The sequence below is a fragment of the Zonotrichia leucophrys genome, chromosome 12, assembly GCF_028769735.1.
Source record: "Zonotrichia leucophrys gambelii isolate GWCS_2022_RI chromosome 12, RI_Zleu_2.0, whole genome shotgun sequence".
Lineage (NCBI taxonomy): Eukaryota > Metazoa > Chordata > Aves > Passeriformes > Passerellidae > Zonotrichia > Zonotrichia leucophrys.
In genome coordinates this window covers 3382875-3399732 of record NC_088182.1, presented here as the reverse complement: position 1 = coordinate 3399732, position 16858 = coordinate 3382875, and the positions used below count along the sequence as shown (strand labels likewise).

The window sequence follows — 16858 nt, the reverse complement described above, 5'->3', positions numbered from 1 at the left end:
TTCACATTTCTGTAAAAGTATCTTTATTGCTGCTGTTACTCCACTATAGCCCAAAAGTGTGTATGTATAATTTTGGTCATTAATGCTGAAATAATGACATAGAAATGACACAGCTCTTTACTTTAAAGACCTCTTCTTGTAAAGAATCTTTTCCTGAATCCTCCAGGAAATGTTAATGCCCTCCTGTGAGGTTTAGAACTGTGCACAGCAGGTGCTTTGTCAGGGTTCACACCTTCAGGGAAAGATCCTCTTCCCATTCTGCCCAGCACTTCCAGAGGGCACCGTGGTTCTCACACCTGAGGCTCCAGGTGAGAAAACGGGGCTGGTTTTAGTCTGAGTTTGTGGAGCGATGTCAGGAAGCTCCTGACACAGGGATGCACTGCGAGGAAGGTGTGAAATACAGCTGGGAAAGAAAACTCTGCTGGCCAGTTTGCTCTTGGATTAATAGGAGACAATCCCTGGGGAGTTGCTGGACTGGCTGAGCCAGGTAAAGCCTGGAATGTTTGTCACATTCCTTGGTTTTTTTTGTATCTCCTGTGGGTAATCTTTCAAAAGAAGCAGCTCCCACAAACACGATTTTTCTCTTTTCAGCCTCTTTTTTTAAGGCACTGTGTGTGAGCTGTTCTCATCTTTCGATACTCCCAAGTCTTCCAGATTTTTTAAAAGCACAATAGATTTTTAGTCATTTTCTCAGAGGAGAATCATAATTTGTCTCAAGGTGGCTGTGATATACTTTATAGAAAAAAAACCAACAACTTTCCTTCCAGAGATCCATGATTTTTAGTGTCAAGTTATTGTACCATACTCAGGTTCTGCAGCTATAAATTTAAACAAACCAAACAAAATCTCTATGTTCCTTTTTTAAATCCTGTGATGTGTATTGATGTACAGTATTTTCTGAAGACCTAAGTGGGCCTTGAAATATAAGATTGTTGTCATTTTCTTATTGTTCTCACTGGATTCTGCTGCATCTCCCTTGCTTGAATGCTGAATTGAATTGCTACAGATTGTTTCAAAGCACAACAATCAATTTTGGTTCAAACTGTGTGGAAATACCTTACAAATTGCTGTCACACTTCAGTGAAGGGAAACTGCTTTAAGTCAAGTTGGGTCAGGGCTCTCTAGATACCTAATCTAAGCTTCATTACTGAGAGCAGAAGTAGCTGCTGGTCTTACACCGCAAATAATTTTAATTATTGATCCATGCCCAGGGGTTGAACAGCCTATAACTCTCAAAAAGTATGTTTTTAAATCTGAAACGTAAATCTTAAGAAGGCTTTAGTGTGTTTAGTGGAAGAAAAAAACACCCTGGATTATTAAACAGTTTATGTTTATTCTTTACTTGGATGTTTAAACCACCACATCTTCCCCAACAAGGTGATTTTTCTTGTTGTTGGGTGTCAGTGAATACAAGCAGGCTGGGAACTGACACAAAATGAAATCATCCTCTCTGTGTACATTTTCATTACAAGGTGTGTCAAATACCTTACAAGGAGTAATTATAATTTATGTTTCATTAATGAAGCAGCTCAGGTGTGATTGCCTCACCCGTTTGCCTGAGATCACACAACAAACTGATGATGAAACTACCTACAAGCTTTTTGTGTCCTGGGATTACATTTAAATGTTTCAGCTTTGAGAATGGAAGGAAAAGGTCATTTGAACTGGTGAAAAAGGTGAACAGGAAAAGTCTTGCCCGGTTAGTGGAGGGGCCTGGGCTGGAGCCTCTTGTCTGCTCCTTGCCTCACCTTGGCAGCTCTGCCAGGGCTCCACATCCTCAGAGCCAAGAGCTGGCACGGGATGGGCGAGGGGATTCTCACAGGGAATGTGCCAGGCTGGGAGAGGCAGGAGAGTCACCTGGAGGATCTGAGGGGAGAGAGACCTCCCTGGGATCTTCAGCATCCTCACCAGGGAAAGCTGAGGGGACAGGTACCAATATCTCTGTCTTCACTCCTGTGACCAGGACTCGAGGGAATGGCCTGAAGCTGTCAGGGAGGTTTGGGCAGGATATTAAGAAAAGATTGGTCCTCCCAGAGGGTGTTGGGCACTGCCCAGGCTCCCCAGGGAATGTCCAGGAGCATTTGGACAGTGTTCTAGGGATGCACAGGGTGGGATTGTTGGAGTGTGTGCAGGATCAGGAGCTGGACTGGATGGTGGACCCCTTCCAAATGATGATCTTGAGAATAAAAAGACAAGCACGTCCTTGCACAAACAGGGGGGAGCGCAGTCACCCTCAGCCTGAGAGCGGGGGGGGGGGAAATAACAAGAGCTGTCTGAGGGGCCGGCGCGTGAAGGGGAAACGGCTCCGCGTTCTCTCCCCCGAGGATCCGCACGGCGGGGCCGGCATGAGGAGGACGCTAACCCACAGCCGGAAAAGAAGCCCAAAAAGAGCCGCGCTCAGACCGTGCCCGCCGCTCGCTCAGCCGGGCGCTGCGGCCGAGCCTTTCCCGCCGCTTTTCCCGCCGCCTTCCCTGCCCCTCCCTCACGGCCGCCGGCCCCGCCCCCTGCCGCGGGACCCCCGTTAACCCCGCCCCCGCCGCGGGAACGCCCATTGGCTCCGCCCCGTGGCTCCTCCCCCGGCGGGCGGGGCCGCGGGGCCGCGCACGGGCACGGCGCGGGCGCCATGTTGGAGCGTCGCTGAGCGCGGGGTCTTGCTGTGAGCGCGGCCCGGTCTGCGCGGGACTGGGGCGGGGGAGCCGCGCGGAAATCGCCCGGGCGGATCATGGACGTCGAGAGGCTGCAGGAGGCGCTGAAAGGTGGCGGCGAGGCTGGCGGCGGGGGCTGGGGGAGCGGTGTCGCCGCGCGGAGGGGAAGACTGAGGTCCCTCAGACGCTGTGGGGGGAGCGCCCCTCGCTGAGGGCGACGGGTCCCCCCGCTGTGGGGAGGGGGCTGCTCGCTGGGGAGGGTCCCGCAGAGTGGGGAGAGCCCGGGGGTCGCTGTGGGGAAGCGGAGGGCAGAGCCCCCGCTCTCCCTACCCAACGACCCTCGGGGCTGCGTGAGGGGGATCGGTGACTCTCGGGGCTCCCCGGCTGCCGCCCTGGACTCCCCGCTCTGGCCGCCCCTTCTCTCTCATTCCTCCCCCTTCCCCCGCATCCCGGCCCCTTCCCTCGCATCCCGGCCCAGCCCGGACCTGTCCCCTTCTCCCTCGCCAGCCCTCTCTGTTCTGGGCTCAGCTTGAGGAAATCGGTCTCTTTCTGTGCCGTAGCTGCTCACAAGAAGTTGCAGATCAACTTTTGCCACTCTGGTGCGTGCGGTTTCTCCGCAGGAAAAATAATAAGTGTTTCCCAGGGCTGGGAAGCTGGTGGAGTTCATGGGAACAGCCGGAGCATTGTGAGAGCACAACAGTGTTTATGTGGGAGCTGTACTGATAGTTCAAGCAAATCGCTAATTATTGTGAATTTTTGTTCTGTCCCATCTTCTTTTACCATTCTTTTTGTGTCGTTCTCATGCCAACAGATTTTGAGAAGAGAGGAAAGAAGGAAGTGTGTCCAATACTGGATCAGTTTCTTTGTCATGTTGCTAAGACTGGAGAGACGATGTAAGTGTGACTGTTTTGGTGGTCCTCAGTTGTGACTTAAAACAATTCTTGCATTTACGTCAGTGCGATTTAACCAGGATTCTTTTTTCGCCTGTAGGTTGCTTCAGCGAGCTGAATAAGCTTTCCTTAGTTCCCATATAATTTTATATGGATTAATTTAGTCTGCTGATAGTTTGATCTAACGAGGAGATACTTCTCGTATAGGCTTTGCTCTGGGGTGTCTGTCAGGTCTTACTGATCCTGCTCAGCACAATAAAAAACCTGTTGCTTTCCCTGGAATTTTTAACAGAGATTCAGGTTTTGTAAGTGGCGAGTTCAGCTGCTGTCGCAACGCCTGCCGTACACTGTTGTATAACTGTGTTCGCAGTATCTAATTGTGTTATTTACATACAGATATCAGCCGCTCACATTGTTTCTCTCTGAGCTCTGTAACCATCCTGTGGTTGTGTCTGGGCGCCGCCGGGGCCGGGGCCGGTGCGGGTGCGCGGGAGCCGCCCGGAGCTGCCGTGCTCGTTCCCCCGGCGGAGTTTCCCCGCTGCCGCCGCTCCGGCCGTGCCGCTCTCCCGGCGCTTCCCTCCCGCCCGGGAGCCGAGGGAGCCGCGCTCCTTGCAGGGATCGCCGTGCTGACTTCCTTGGGCTCACTATTTGGCAGGAAGGGGAAAGGCTTCCCCGGCTGCGCTGCCGTAGCGTGGCTCACTTTCTGGCGCCCAGGCTGTCTCCTTGTTTTTGCGGCCTAGTGCCAGACTACGGCTCCAGCAGGGGAGATTCGCTTTTGCGAGTGTTTTGTGATCAGCCAGTGACCGCAGGGGCTTTGTTTGAGTTTCTAGAGTCCCGCGAACTTGTAAGAGCTTTTGTAGCTTTTGGTGGTTTTTCTTTTTCTTTTTTTTTTTTTTTTTTTTTGGTAGCTTGCTAGTGCTGCTTGGATTAATGGTTTAGAAAGAAAAACAAGTTCTGAAATGTACTTTGCTCTTTGAATAGAAGGCTCATGCTCAGCAGACATACACAGCTGTAATGCTTCATATTTTGGGGGTAGTGCTTATTATACAGAAAAAACACACCACAGTAAGCCCATACTAAAAATATGTTTAAAATTTTTTCCCCATTCTGAGATATTTCTTCAGGTTGTTTTTATTGTTTCTGCCACTATCACGCATATTCCAAACTAATTTTTAAAAAGTAATTCTATAAGGGCAAGTTCTTGGTAAAATTATTTCCTCTCTGATTTTATTTTCATTTAGGAAATCTAGGTTTATTTTATTATTTTTATTTTATTTTTACAAACTTAAACCTGAACGGGAGTCTGTCATCTGATATACAGATCCTGCCTTTTGTGTTTGTAGAGTTTTATTTTTGGTTTTTTTGAGGTCTGTGGCTCTTTTCAGCCTTCTTAAACCTTTCAGTTGCATTAAATTGTTTTTTAAAAGGTGTTGGATGTGAACATCAGAAGTGTGTAATATAATCTGGAGGTAGGCATGGAAATAATGTTTTATAATACTAAATTTGCTTCAGATTATCTAGCAAAGTCTGTATTTGTTCATCAAAGATGTTTGTTTGTTCACTGATGTGTTATGTGTGAAAATATCAGGGAAAAAATGAGAAAAAAATTAAAATCTCCTGGGAATCACTCATATGAAGATTGCTAACATGCCTTTTAAGAACTTAATGTACTTTTGAGCTGGTACAGCTTGACAAGTACAAGTATTCTGGAATAGGCAGACCTACCAAATACATGCAAATTTAAAATGCACTAGATAGTCTTTATTTCCACTTATATAAAAATAACTTTGTGTAATAGAATCTAAACCAGCAGATACTTTGGAGTGAGAAGATAAAATACTAGTTTGCCATGACATTTGTTAGGATTTTTACAAACTTCAGAGTGTAACTTGAAAAAAACAAGCAGTGAGGATGGTTTAGTCAGGGGTAATTACACCCGTGGTTTGCAGACTTGATTATTGAACAACAATGGATCTTACTCAGTCACAGCCTGTTCCTAATGTAACAAACAAAAAGTACTGAGGCAAATCAGGACAAGTGAAATGTGAAATATTTTTGTGTTCAGTTGTTAGTTCTGGGAGAGTTACATGGTGGTTCTGTCATGAATTCTGATTTTTAGAGGATGAACTGCAGTCTGTATCCTGGGGTAAATGCTCTCATCCTCCATGTGTTTCCAGACAGGGTTGCAGCAGATCTTGGTGACTCAGTAAAATTAGTTTGAAAAGGTAGTAATGAAGTAAATTAAAGTGATGTTTGAGGTTCTCCTGCCAGCTTGATCACAGGCAGCTCACCCAGGTAAGGTTGCTGGCACCTCCCTGCCCCCACTGGTTCAGAGTGCTTATTCATGGGGGAGCTGGGAACAGGTAGGTGCAGGTTTAGGTGAGGCTCTGATCTCGCTGGCGTTGCCGTGGCAGCAGCCCGGCCTGCTCAGCCCCTGGCTCGCTGTTCACTGGGGCTGCTCAGCTGCCTCTGCAGCTCCTTGGGAACCTGGGCAGGAGCTGCTCACAGTCCTGGCTCTTCAGGACAGCCTCAGTTCATTGATCCTCGAGTTCTGTCCTGGAGAGGTGCTGAGGGGAGGAACACAGGGTGAGAGGTGATAAAGCCTCCCCTGCTCCTGTGATAAGGCTCTCAGTATCTGTATTGTAATTAGAGGTCTTTTGCACTTAGGAGGGAGGTGTGGAACAAAAACATTGCTAATTTTGGTTCCATTATCACTGTAAGCTTAGGTGTGTTATCAGTGCTGTGCAGTAAAATCTTGATCATACAATGATGTGCATTCACTTCATCTTTTTGAAGTTTTCCTCTTGTGCAAAGTTAACCATTCACTTAATTGCTGGTGAGATTATGGCCTACATTTACAGGAGCCAGTCTAAACTTCCTTTATTAAGGGTGATTGCTTGGCTACTATGAAATATTTTTGTTTCTTAACAGTTGCCATGGTAAGACTTAGCCTTAGGTGAAATATAGTATAAAGTTTGTTCTTCAACCTTTTTAAAGTTGTCTTGAATCTTAGGAATTTTTTTCTTCTTTTCAGAGTAACATACTCCTCAATTAAGCTGACTTTTTACTGAGATACTAATGTGGAATTTCCTTTGTGAGACCAAGTACAGTGAGGGAAGTTTGTTATAACCTCCTTGTCTCCAGTTTGTACCAGATCAGTGACTTGCAGCACTGAGGAAAGTGAAGAGGGAGGAAATGTGTTACTCCTGGTACTTAGCTGTGTCTGAAAGACTCTAGAAACAGGATGAGTTTTTTTTTTATAAGAAATCCACTTATCTATTTTTTCTGAAGTAGAAAGAGCTTTAAAGGATGGGATAGAAATCAGAGCATTGCAGTTCTAGAAGTAAAATGCAACAGTGACATTTTTTTCTTGTTTCTGAAGAACTCTTAAAGATAGTTATGAAGATCACTTATCAATTGTGATCTTGTGTCCTGTGTTTAAGATGTTTTCTTTTACCTCTTAGGAAATTCTATTGGGTTTAGAGTCACTCTGCCCCTTCAATAGCAAAAATGTTTTAAAACCATTTATTTAGGTACTTCACCAAGAAACTCTAATGTGTTGGACTGGAAAGGAAAACTAGATTTTTCTAAAGTGGAAAATAAAACTTTGAAAACTAAAGCAATCAAAAATTTTATGTTGGTTTTTTATGCATTTCCCTCCCTCTTGCCCTGGAGCAGGGAACCTATAAAGTGCAGTTTTAATGGTTTACTGTAGTGGAAAGTATAATGCAGAAGCTTATTGCCAGTGAAGGAATCCAGAAAGTGGTGAAGGACCAAAATCTGGAGCAGTGCATTTGTAGGCAGGAGTGATTAATGGTAAAACCCTTCTGGGCCTAAGCAGAGAGCACTGCCCAGGACGTGATGCAGTTACACTGGTTCTTCCCCTCAGTGCAGCTTAAACAGCCATTAAAATACATTCTGGTTTCATTTCTTCCTCTAGTGAAATTCTTTTGGAAGCTCTGAAATGTTTATTTGAACCTCATCGGGGCCTGAAAACAGAAATTGTTTCTTTGCTGTTTCCTGGAGGGCCAACATAAGTGACTTCTGCAGAGTTTCTTGAGTCAGGTTTAATTCATGTGAGTATAGGGCAAATCTGGACATTGGTGCTGTCATCATAGACTAGGTGGAGGTGACTTGTGGAGGTGATCCAGGCAGATCCTGTGCCCAAGGGGAGCTAATTCCAAAGTTAAATAAAATAGATTAGGGCTTTGTGCAGCATTTCTGAGTCTCCAGCGATGGCAATTCCATACCCTCAGTTTGGCTCTGTTTCACTGCTTGACCATGTGCCCTGGGGAGAGCATTTCCATGGAGCATCCTGGGCCCAGTGCTCTCAGAAAGGCACCTGTTTCCATCTCCCTGGTGGCAGGGAGCCCTTCCCTGAGGCACTCAGCACAGAGCCCGTGTTTCCCTCAGCAGCCTCGGTCACAGCAGGGCTGGCAGAGCTCTGCTCCCCCCAGCCAGCACAGGGGTGCCCTGAGCACCAGAGCTCTGCTCCCTGAGCAGCACAGGGGTGCCCTGAGCACCAGAGCTCACTCTCCCAGAGCGCCGTGGGTGGCCCTGCTGAGGCGGTCTGAGCACCAGAGCTCAGCTCCCTGACCAGCACAGGGGTGCCTTGCTGGGCACTGAGCAGCACAGGGGTGCCCTGCTGGGCACTGAGCACCAGAGCTCGGCTCCCTGACCAGCACAGGGGTGCCCTGAGCACCAGAGCTCGGCTCCCTGACCAGCACAGGGGTGCCCTGCTGGGCACTGAGCACCAGGGCTCGGCTCCCCCAGGCTGGCAGAGGGGTGCCCTGCTGGGCACTGAGCACCAGAGCTCGGCTCCCTGAGCAGCACAGGGGTGCCCTGAGCACCAGGGCTCGGCTCCCTGAGCAGCACAGGGGTGCCCTGAGCACCAGAGCTCGGCTCCCTGAGCAGCACAGGGGGTGGGTGCCCTGCCGGGCTCTGAGCGCCGCCTGTGGAGCTGGGTGTGGTGTGGCCGGACTTTGGCGCTGCAGTGGAGCCTGGGCTGCACCGGGGCTGCAGCTTTGCTTTGCTCAGGGTGAGCTGAGCGTTCTCTGGTCCTCCCTCCTCGGCAGCCGTCAGGTGGATCAGGGATGATTTGCCTTTGGTAAATTACATAACTGTAAATGTAAGTTACATAACTGCAGCTCCACCAAAGATAATGGCAAAAATACTTTTGACCTTTTGATGCTGTTTCGTGTATTTATGTAGCAGTGAGCTTTTTTCTTATTACACTTCTAAGCTTTTTTGAATCAGTTTAACTTTCCTATTTGTTTATTAGGGCAGTGAAATAGTTTGTTTGCTGTAGGAGAGCTAAATGAAGATACAGTAGCCATGAATTCCTACAAGAACAAGTTTGCATCTCAGTTTAAGTGTTTTAACTATGTACTGTGAAGGCTTGTGTAATATCCTTTCTCTTGTTACAAATGTATAGGTTTTTTTAGCCATATGTTCTTTGGCTTATTTCACATGCTTAAATTTAAGTCTATTTTTTCCTTTAACTATGTCTCTGCTTTTATTCAGTGAGCATTTGTCTAGCTCTATATGTGTGTTCTAGCATTTTTCCTGATTTGGAGACAACTTACTTTCTGGAAATCTTAATGCCTATTTGGGGAATGTAATTCCTTATGATTTTTTAAAACATGAAATAAAACAATTCTCAGATTTCTGTTGTAATAAGCACAATCCTATTTTTCTGAAAGCACTTTCTGTGTGCCTTTGATTGTGTAAGCCTGTTCCATTTCCATGCTCTCAGTAAAGCAAGAGATGTAAGTAAACTTCCTTGCATTGTTGTCCACTGTTATTCCTCACTAACTCCATTCCCTTCAGCATCTGGAATTACCCCTACTAATTCCCATTCCACTGATGTCTGGAAAGGGGAGGAATCTTTGGTCAGAAAGCCTGCTGATGTACCTTTGTCAACACTAATTTGTCTTCCTTGCTCTTTTACCTCTATTATAAACAAAAATTTCTGTATGTGTGAATTGTGTAGCTGCAGTGCCTGAGAGCAGTATCAATGAAATCACTTGCTGCTTTGGGAAGCACACACTGTTGTAGTGTTTTATTTTAAATGCTGCCACTTCATATCTGTTGGGAGTGGAGTTTACAGTGTAAAGGTCAGACTTCAACTGCCCTTGTAAAATGTGTGTGATGAACTGAGCCTAATAAACATTGGTCTCTCTGTGGAACACACGTGTGAGGAAAGGCAGAAAGCAAGCTCTGATTGCAGCACTGAGGTTTTTGGAGTGATTGGGCTGTTTTAATCACAAATGGAGCTGTTTGCACTTTCAGATTTGCAGTGTTAGTGTGCCTTCCTTCCCTGTTGCTGTACACAGTTCTTGTAAGCACATTTCCTGATAATCTTTTTGGCAGCCAGTCCATGTCACTGCACAGAAACCTCCCCACCATGCATTCTCTGGTGGTTCCTGCAGTTGCCTGTGTTTCTGGTGATCACTTTTACTTGTGTTCTGTGCTCATCCTTCTCCTCAAGCTCACTTCTCTGCCTTGCTTGCTGGGATTTGTTGTCACCCTCAGGGTTTCTCCTGGTTTGTACCTTCACCTTGCAGTGACATTGCTGTAGTGGCTGCCTCAGTGTGACCTCTGATATTTTCCAGTGGGCCTCAAATCTCTGTTCTGTGGGGGCTGTTCTTGTTAATATTTCATCTGAAGGACTTTCCCAGGCATTTGGGTCTTGTTCACTCTACATTACACTTCTCTGTGGCAAGGATGTTTGTCCATTTTGGCTTTGTAATTGGTGAGCCTTGATCCCTCTTCCTGTGTGAAGCTTTTGGCAAGGTTTGTGCCTGGTGGCCCCTGGAGGAAGGAGCAGGGCAGTAGTGCACAGAGAAGGAGGGGTACAAAGCAGTCTGGTGGGCTTGGGGAAGGTGGATTATCAATTTGTGGATAAACCAAACTGATGCTGCTGTTCCACAAAGCTGATACATGTCTGGCAGGTCTCAGCTTTAGAAATAAAGCTACTTGAAAACAAAATTTCCATGATGCCAATACCTGGTGATGCTTGGCTTGAAGTGGCAGGGGAGTGTGATGATGCACAAACCCCTGATGCCTGTGGGTTAGGGCAGTGAGGGAGGGCAACCTTGGCATGCCAAGCTCAGCATGTGCCAGCTCAGCTGCCCTGTGGAGAAGCCACTTGGGTGGCTTTTGTTTCTGGTTTGGAAGGAATCAGTAACAAGTGCAATTTCCTTGGTCCCAGCAGAGCTGTGTGAGAGCTGAGTGAGGCCTGTGGGTTTTTGGGGCACTGCATCAGTGCCAGGCACAGGCACTCCCTGCAGCAGAGATGCAGGAGGGGCTGCCCAGGGTGCATTTTCCTAATCTGGTCTCCCAGCTTTATTGCTTGGCACAATAAACATCTGATCATGTTGTGTCTGTGGCTGCAGCTCCTCCAGCAGTGACAGCCACGCTGGCCAGAGGAGCTGCAGCAGTTCTCCTGTGGATTTGGTTATTCTGGGCAAACTGGTGATACCTGAGGCAACATTGGTGTCCTGTGTTGCTTTCTACTCTGCTACAAGGAAGTTCATTTTTGAATGAAGAATGTTGTCATCTTGTACTTTTTTGTTCTGTGGTCAGTTTTTGACTTTAAAATAAAAGAAAATGAAAGGTACTTGGGTTTGGTTTTAGATAACTGTGTTCACAAATGTACTTCTTAGAAAACTTTGGCCTGAAATTTTGTTTCTGTTCTGTGGGACAGCTATATTCTGTTAGAGTCAGCTGAATATTTATCAGCAGAGATTAGAATTAGTCCCTTGATGATTACAGATAGTGCTTTAATGTCTTCTTCAGCTGCTTGTTTCCATAACTAAGTCTTAATCTTTGTTGTTCCTGGCAAGAGCAGTGGATATTTGCAAGCAGCAGAGGTGAACACTCACTACTGAAGTAGCTGTAGTTGTAATGTCTGACAGTTCCCTGGTTCTGGGATGAGCTCACTGTGCTCCCAAGGAGAGCAAAGACTGCATTTAGGCTGACAACAATCAGTGAAAATGGAAAAACACCTCCTGTGCTTGTGGGAAATACCAGTTTTTCCTCCTTTGAACTCTTCAATATATTTTTAATTAAAGTGAAAGGTAACATGAGGTAAAAGCCTGCTGCAGATAAAATGTGAGTGTTTAATTTTACATGAGTTATCAGGTGAAAGGGAACAGGACGCTCCCCCAGGACGAGGCTTTGCCGGTGTTCTCCCAGCAGGGGCACGCTGCAGCACGGCTCAGTGTTCAGCACATTCACCCTACAGCAGCACCTCGGCTTGGAAATCCTTTAGGAACACTCATCAGGGATCTAGCCCTTGTTTAAGGCTTTGATTTGATGTTAGGCTGAGGTGTTTGCTTGCCAGAAGCCACTCTCCATTGGTGTTCAGGGGGTTTTACAGTGTAACTCTCTTGTCATTGTTTGGAATTTCCCCTGTTAATCTGCACTGTGTGAATGGTGAAAATAGCAGCACTGTGCAAAATCATTGCATCAAAATACTGTTAAAGCACAACAAATAGAAAAATAGGTTTCAAATACAAAGAATATTTGACACAAGAGTGGAATGAGGTGAAATATGTTCTTTTACCTGATAAATGAGTGCTGCTGCTTAAAGAAATGGCTTAGCTCCCTGCTAGTCACATCTCACACCTTACTCAGCCTTATCTGCAGCATTAATGTTGTGGTTAGATCAGTGATGTGCCTCCCCTCCCTGTGTGTGGGATCACAGGAACCTGTGGGAGCAGCAGAGCAGCCTTGCCCCTTTTGGTGCAGGCAGAGGCCAGGGCTGAGTGTCTGGTGGGGCAGCACCCCCTGCTCTGCCCTGGGATGGGATCCCTGTGGGAACCTCAGCACCCCCTGCTCTGCCCTGGGATGGGATCCCTGTGGGAACCTCAGCACCCCCTGCTCTGCCCTGGGATGGGATCCCAGCATGGCTCAGCTCCCTCTTACTGGGAGTTCAGTGCTGCAGCTTTTTATCCCAGAAATGGCCAGTGGTATTTTCTGAAAAAAAATTGAAAGTACACATGTTTAAAAATCAATCTGTTTATATCTTAAATAATGAAATAGTAATTCCTGTATGAAAGCTGACATGTGAAATGGCAACAGGTTTGGGTTTTTTCATTTGCTGGTCTGAAAATGCTGGGAATTGTGTTTTACAGGCAGCTCTTAAAATTTTTAACTTGTGTACCCTTTTTGTGTAATTGTGTATTTCCAGGTATCCTGGTTTACAGCCACTGAATAGATCTCAAATTTGGGTGTGCTGGATAAGGCTAGGATTGATTCAAAACCATGAAAAGGTGGAGGGAGTGGGAGTAGAACAGAGACACCCGAGGGAAGAGCTGAGCGTGGCCTCGGTGCCATCCTCCAAGGGTTCCCTGGGCAGCTGCAGCTCCCTGGGCTGTGGAGGGGATCCCTGGGTGCTGCCAGGGAGGGCATAGGACAGAGTGCCCGGGCAGGGGGACAGGACAGGACAGAGTGCCCGGGCAGGGGGACAGGACAGGACAGAGTGCCCGGGCAGGCTCCTGCCACTGCTCTCTGCACGGCCTGGGGGCAGGGGCCGCGCTGGGGCTGCTCCTGCCTGCCCTGGGCTCTGCTCCCTGCTGGCAGCCACGGGCCGTGCAAGGGCCTGCTGCAAAGTGCTGCCTTGCTGTGGGATCTCAGCACCTCAGGACTGAGGTGCCATCACCGAGACCACCCTTGGGGGGCTCGGGAGTCCTGGAATGTTGCCAGCAGTGTCTGGTGGCTGGACTTTGATCCTACACAGGAGACGACACCTGTATGAGGACAGGAGGGTTTCACCGGGGTGAATGGTGAAGGGATTAGTTAATTAGAGAGTGAAACACAGGGTTTAGGATTTCTGTACAGGGGGGTTTAGAGAAGTAAGATGGAGGAATTGGGGCGTGTCCTGTCCTTCTTCTTCTTCTTCTTCTCCTCCATCTTCTGTGGTGATGGTGGCACTTTGGGATTGGTCATTACTAAAAGTGCACTGGTCAATAAGGGTGAAAGGTATTGGGAAAAATGATAAATATTGTACACGTAACAATGGGTATAAAGATAGGTGACCGCCCGGAGGGCAGGGAGTGTGCTCATGGCTGGCTGCTGAGCAGAGCTCTGTCGGGCCGAAAGAAAATCTTTTAGATAAACAATTAATAAACACCGAGACCGAGAAAAGAACTGAAGCCTCTTCTCATCCTTTGGAACGCGGGCTGCCCCAAGGCCACTCCGGGCCTTTCCAGGCCATCCAAACAGCCGAAAACCGGACAGCTGGCGTCCCTGGGTGGGCACGAACCACCAACCTTTCGGTTAACAGCCGACACTTCTGGCAACATTCCAGGACTCCCGAGCCCCCCAAGGGTGGTCTCGGTACCTCAGTCCTGAGGTGCTGAGATCCCACACCTTGCCAGGGCTTTGATTGGGTGTGTCATTGCTGCCTGCACTTCATTTTCTCTGCCTTTTCACTTTGCAAATAGTTCTGGAGATCCCATTGATTGACCAGAATAGCAAAGGAATTCACTTGTTTTGGATGAAAATTACTGTGTATTAGAGTATATCTTCATCTCCTATGAGCTCTAGAACAAGACAAAAAAGAAAAGAAACAGTTACTGAAGTTGGCAAATCACTTCAAAACACCTGTTTCCTACTAGCAGCTCTCTGTGGGACTGTCATGTAAGTCAGCAAAAATTGGAGGGGCAAAGGTAACAGCAGTGACTGACATCTCTTATTCCATATTATGTGACTCCCTCAGAGATTTCCTCTGGTTCTTTCCTTGGGTGTTCTGAGGACATTGCCTTAAAATCAGTTTAGCTGGACATTAAATGTTTGCATCCTAAATATACTAATTTGGTGGGAGTATTTTGTGCTGATTCTTTGTTTGTTTGTTTTTAAATTTCTGCTTGTCAGAGAGCCAGTAGTGGGAGAAGTGTGGAGAGGGAACTATTTCCTTTTATTAAGTTCTGATATTTCTTTTATGGCCTGTTCAATGAACAGAATCAATAGTAGATCCACTTTGGTTTCATTTTATGTTCTGTGTGGTATTCAGCATCTCTCCAAAACAGATGGCATCCTCTTAAAATTTAAATCAAGTAATTTTGTAATGAACTTAAACACTGTGAAATCTGAAGACAGACATCCCACCAGGACTCCTGGGACTCTTCATGTTTTAAGTACATAGCTGGGTCTCTGGAAGCTTAACATCTCTTCAATATAATGTTTTTCTTAATTAAACCTCTAATCTGTAAGGCAATTCCAGAAAGATTTATGGAACAATTGCAGTACTTTCATTTCTGGAGTTAGCCTTGTTTCAGGCGCTCTGAATTCTTCCTCCAGTTCTTCAGTCAATTTTAGATTTTGTCCTGCTTTGCTTCAATAAATCTTACTGGAGTTTGAACCTTAGAATCTGCAGAGTTTGTGTAAAGTGGATGAGCCAGATGCACTCCCCCAGGGCTGTGTCTGATGTTTTCTGTCAGTTGTTAAATGGAGATGAGTAAATCAGTGGAGTTGCCTTCTGCACTCCTGGAGATTTGGCAGCCCAGCCTCCAATTTCACAGCAAAACCTTGCAGTGCTAAATACATGAGAGGGAGCCGTGTCATTTGTTCAACATGGATTGTTTTCCCTTAAAAATAGTAGGGATTTTTGTCTTTGTTTTGGGTCTTGCCCAAACAACTTTGTTAAATATTTTTGCTCTTTTTGTTGATACCTTATCTCCCAAATGACTCTAACAAGTGGCCAAAGAATCAAGTATAAAAACTTGTCCAGTGGTCAGAAGAAGATACCAGTTAATTCTGTGACACACCAGTGCAGATACTGAGCTGGTTCTCCTCCCCAGTAACCATTGTGGCAAGACAGAAAGCTGCTTTCACTGTTCTCCAGGACAAGCATTTTGCATGAGCAGGAGATAAGGGAATGGGGGGATGTCTTTTACACCCTGGGAATGATATGATCAGATTATTTCCATGTAAAATGCAATTTTGTTTGGATATGCATGTTTGGAAGGATGAATCCTATGCAAATCATGTTAGCAGAGACCCAGTCATTCCTTGCAAGCAACTTTCTGCTACTCATTCTTTGAAATCAAAGCATTGCATCAAATTTTGCCCTGCTTTGTGTCTGAGGTGGCCTGTTCCCTGCTGAGGATCTGTTCAGCAAGTAGAATTGGTGCATTTCTAAACTTGGTTGATGTTGCTTGGCAAATTCTGTTGATCTGTAGTAATGGATTAGTTCCAAGAGCAAATCATGTAATTCAAGTACAGGTGTGAAATAGATTGATTGCTGTTATTAGAGAACAGAGCTATTTAGGGTTGTGTTCTTCCATGACTCTGCTCTGACAGTGCTAGATTGTGTCTAAATGAATCTCTCTTCTTTTTGTTGTTGTATTTTATTCTTCCCTGTGCAGTGGAGATATTTTTGCTGCTTCATCAACTCTCAGTGACTCAGTGTTACTGTTTCATGTTCTGACTGTGGAGTTCCCCATCCCTCCTTTGTGGCTTTCCTCTTAGAGTTTAAGTTTCTTGTCTTCATCTACTAATTTTGATCCCATTCTGGGGTTTTGTTAGTTATGTGTAGGATTTTTGGGAAAAAAATAAATTAACTAGCAATTTTTTTGCTTAGCCTGTCATTTGATTTAATCCCTTCTGGCTCCTTTCATGTCTCATGTCTTCCCTCACCCTTTCCTAGCCTTTTGTCACCTTGTCTCTCTAATTATATGTAAATCTTCTCAAAACTTGCTGATGTTCTTTGTAGGATTGGCTCTTTGGTCAGGTGCTGTCTGCTTTCCTGATGGACTTTGAAAATACAGCTGAGCATCTTCAAACACTGAAATCTTTCATCCATTTTTCTCTCATGTTTCTAATGCTCAATGAAATTGCCAGGTCAGGGCCTGCACTGGGGTGCAATATTTGGTGTTAAACATCTTCTCATACCTTGAGGCACTTTCTTACCATGTATAAAGTGTTTAAGTAAGGTGGAAAGACTGAATTTGTTGTTCTCTGTGTGAGCTTCCATGCTTTCATTTGTTGCTTGACTTTTAAAGGTGCTTTTTTAAAACCAATTAAATTTTTGAGTTAAACTGCCAACGTTGTGTCTGCCCTGGGAACATTTGCAGTGGGTGCTGTCTGTGTAGATACAAGCTGTAGTTCTGCAGGGCTGTGATTGATTGTTCCTCTTCAGCCATTCCTTGACTTTTTTTTTTTTTTGTTAAGGGCTTTTTACTTAAAATCAGTTTCTTCCTCTTGGTTTTTTTGTATGCCAGGGCAAATCATTGAGGTTGGTAAAGGGGAGGATGGTGCAGGATCTTCCCTTTGGAGGGAAGCAGGGACTCTCATGATGAGCTGGCATTTTTTCCT

The 16858-nt window shown here is 46.1% G+C and overlaps 1 protein-coding gene across 1 annotated transcript in view; it reads left to right on the top strand.

Moving 5' to 3' along the window:
* The first annotated feature begins 2550 nt into the window (after positions 1 to 2550).
* PPP4R2 (protein phosphatase 4 regulatory subunit 2) overlaps positions 2551 to 16858 on the top strand; it is a 28178-nt gene continuing 13870 nt past the window's right edge. The window contains exons 1-2 of the mRNA XM_064724238.1: positions 2551 to 2756; positions 3457 to 3538. Coding sequence (XP_064580308.1) covers positions 2723 to 2756; positions 3457 to 3538 — 116 coding nt within the window. The 5' untranslated portion in view covers positions 2551 to 2722. The remainder of the gene's footprint in view (positions 2757 to 3456; positions 3539 to 16858) is intronic.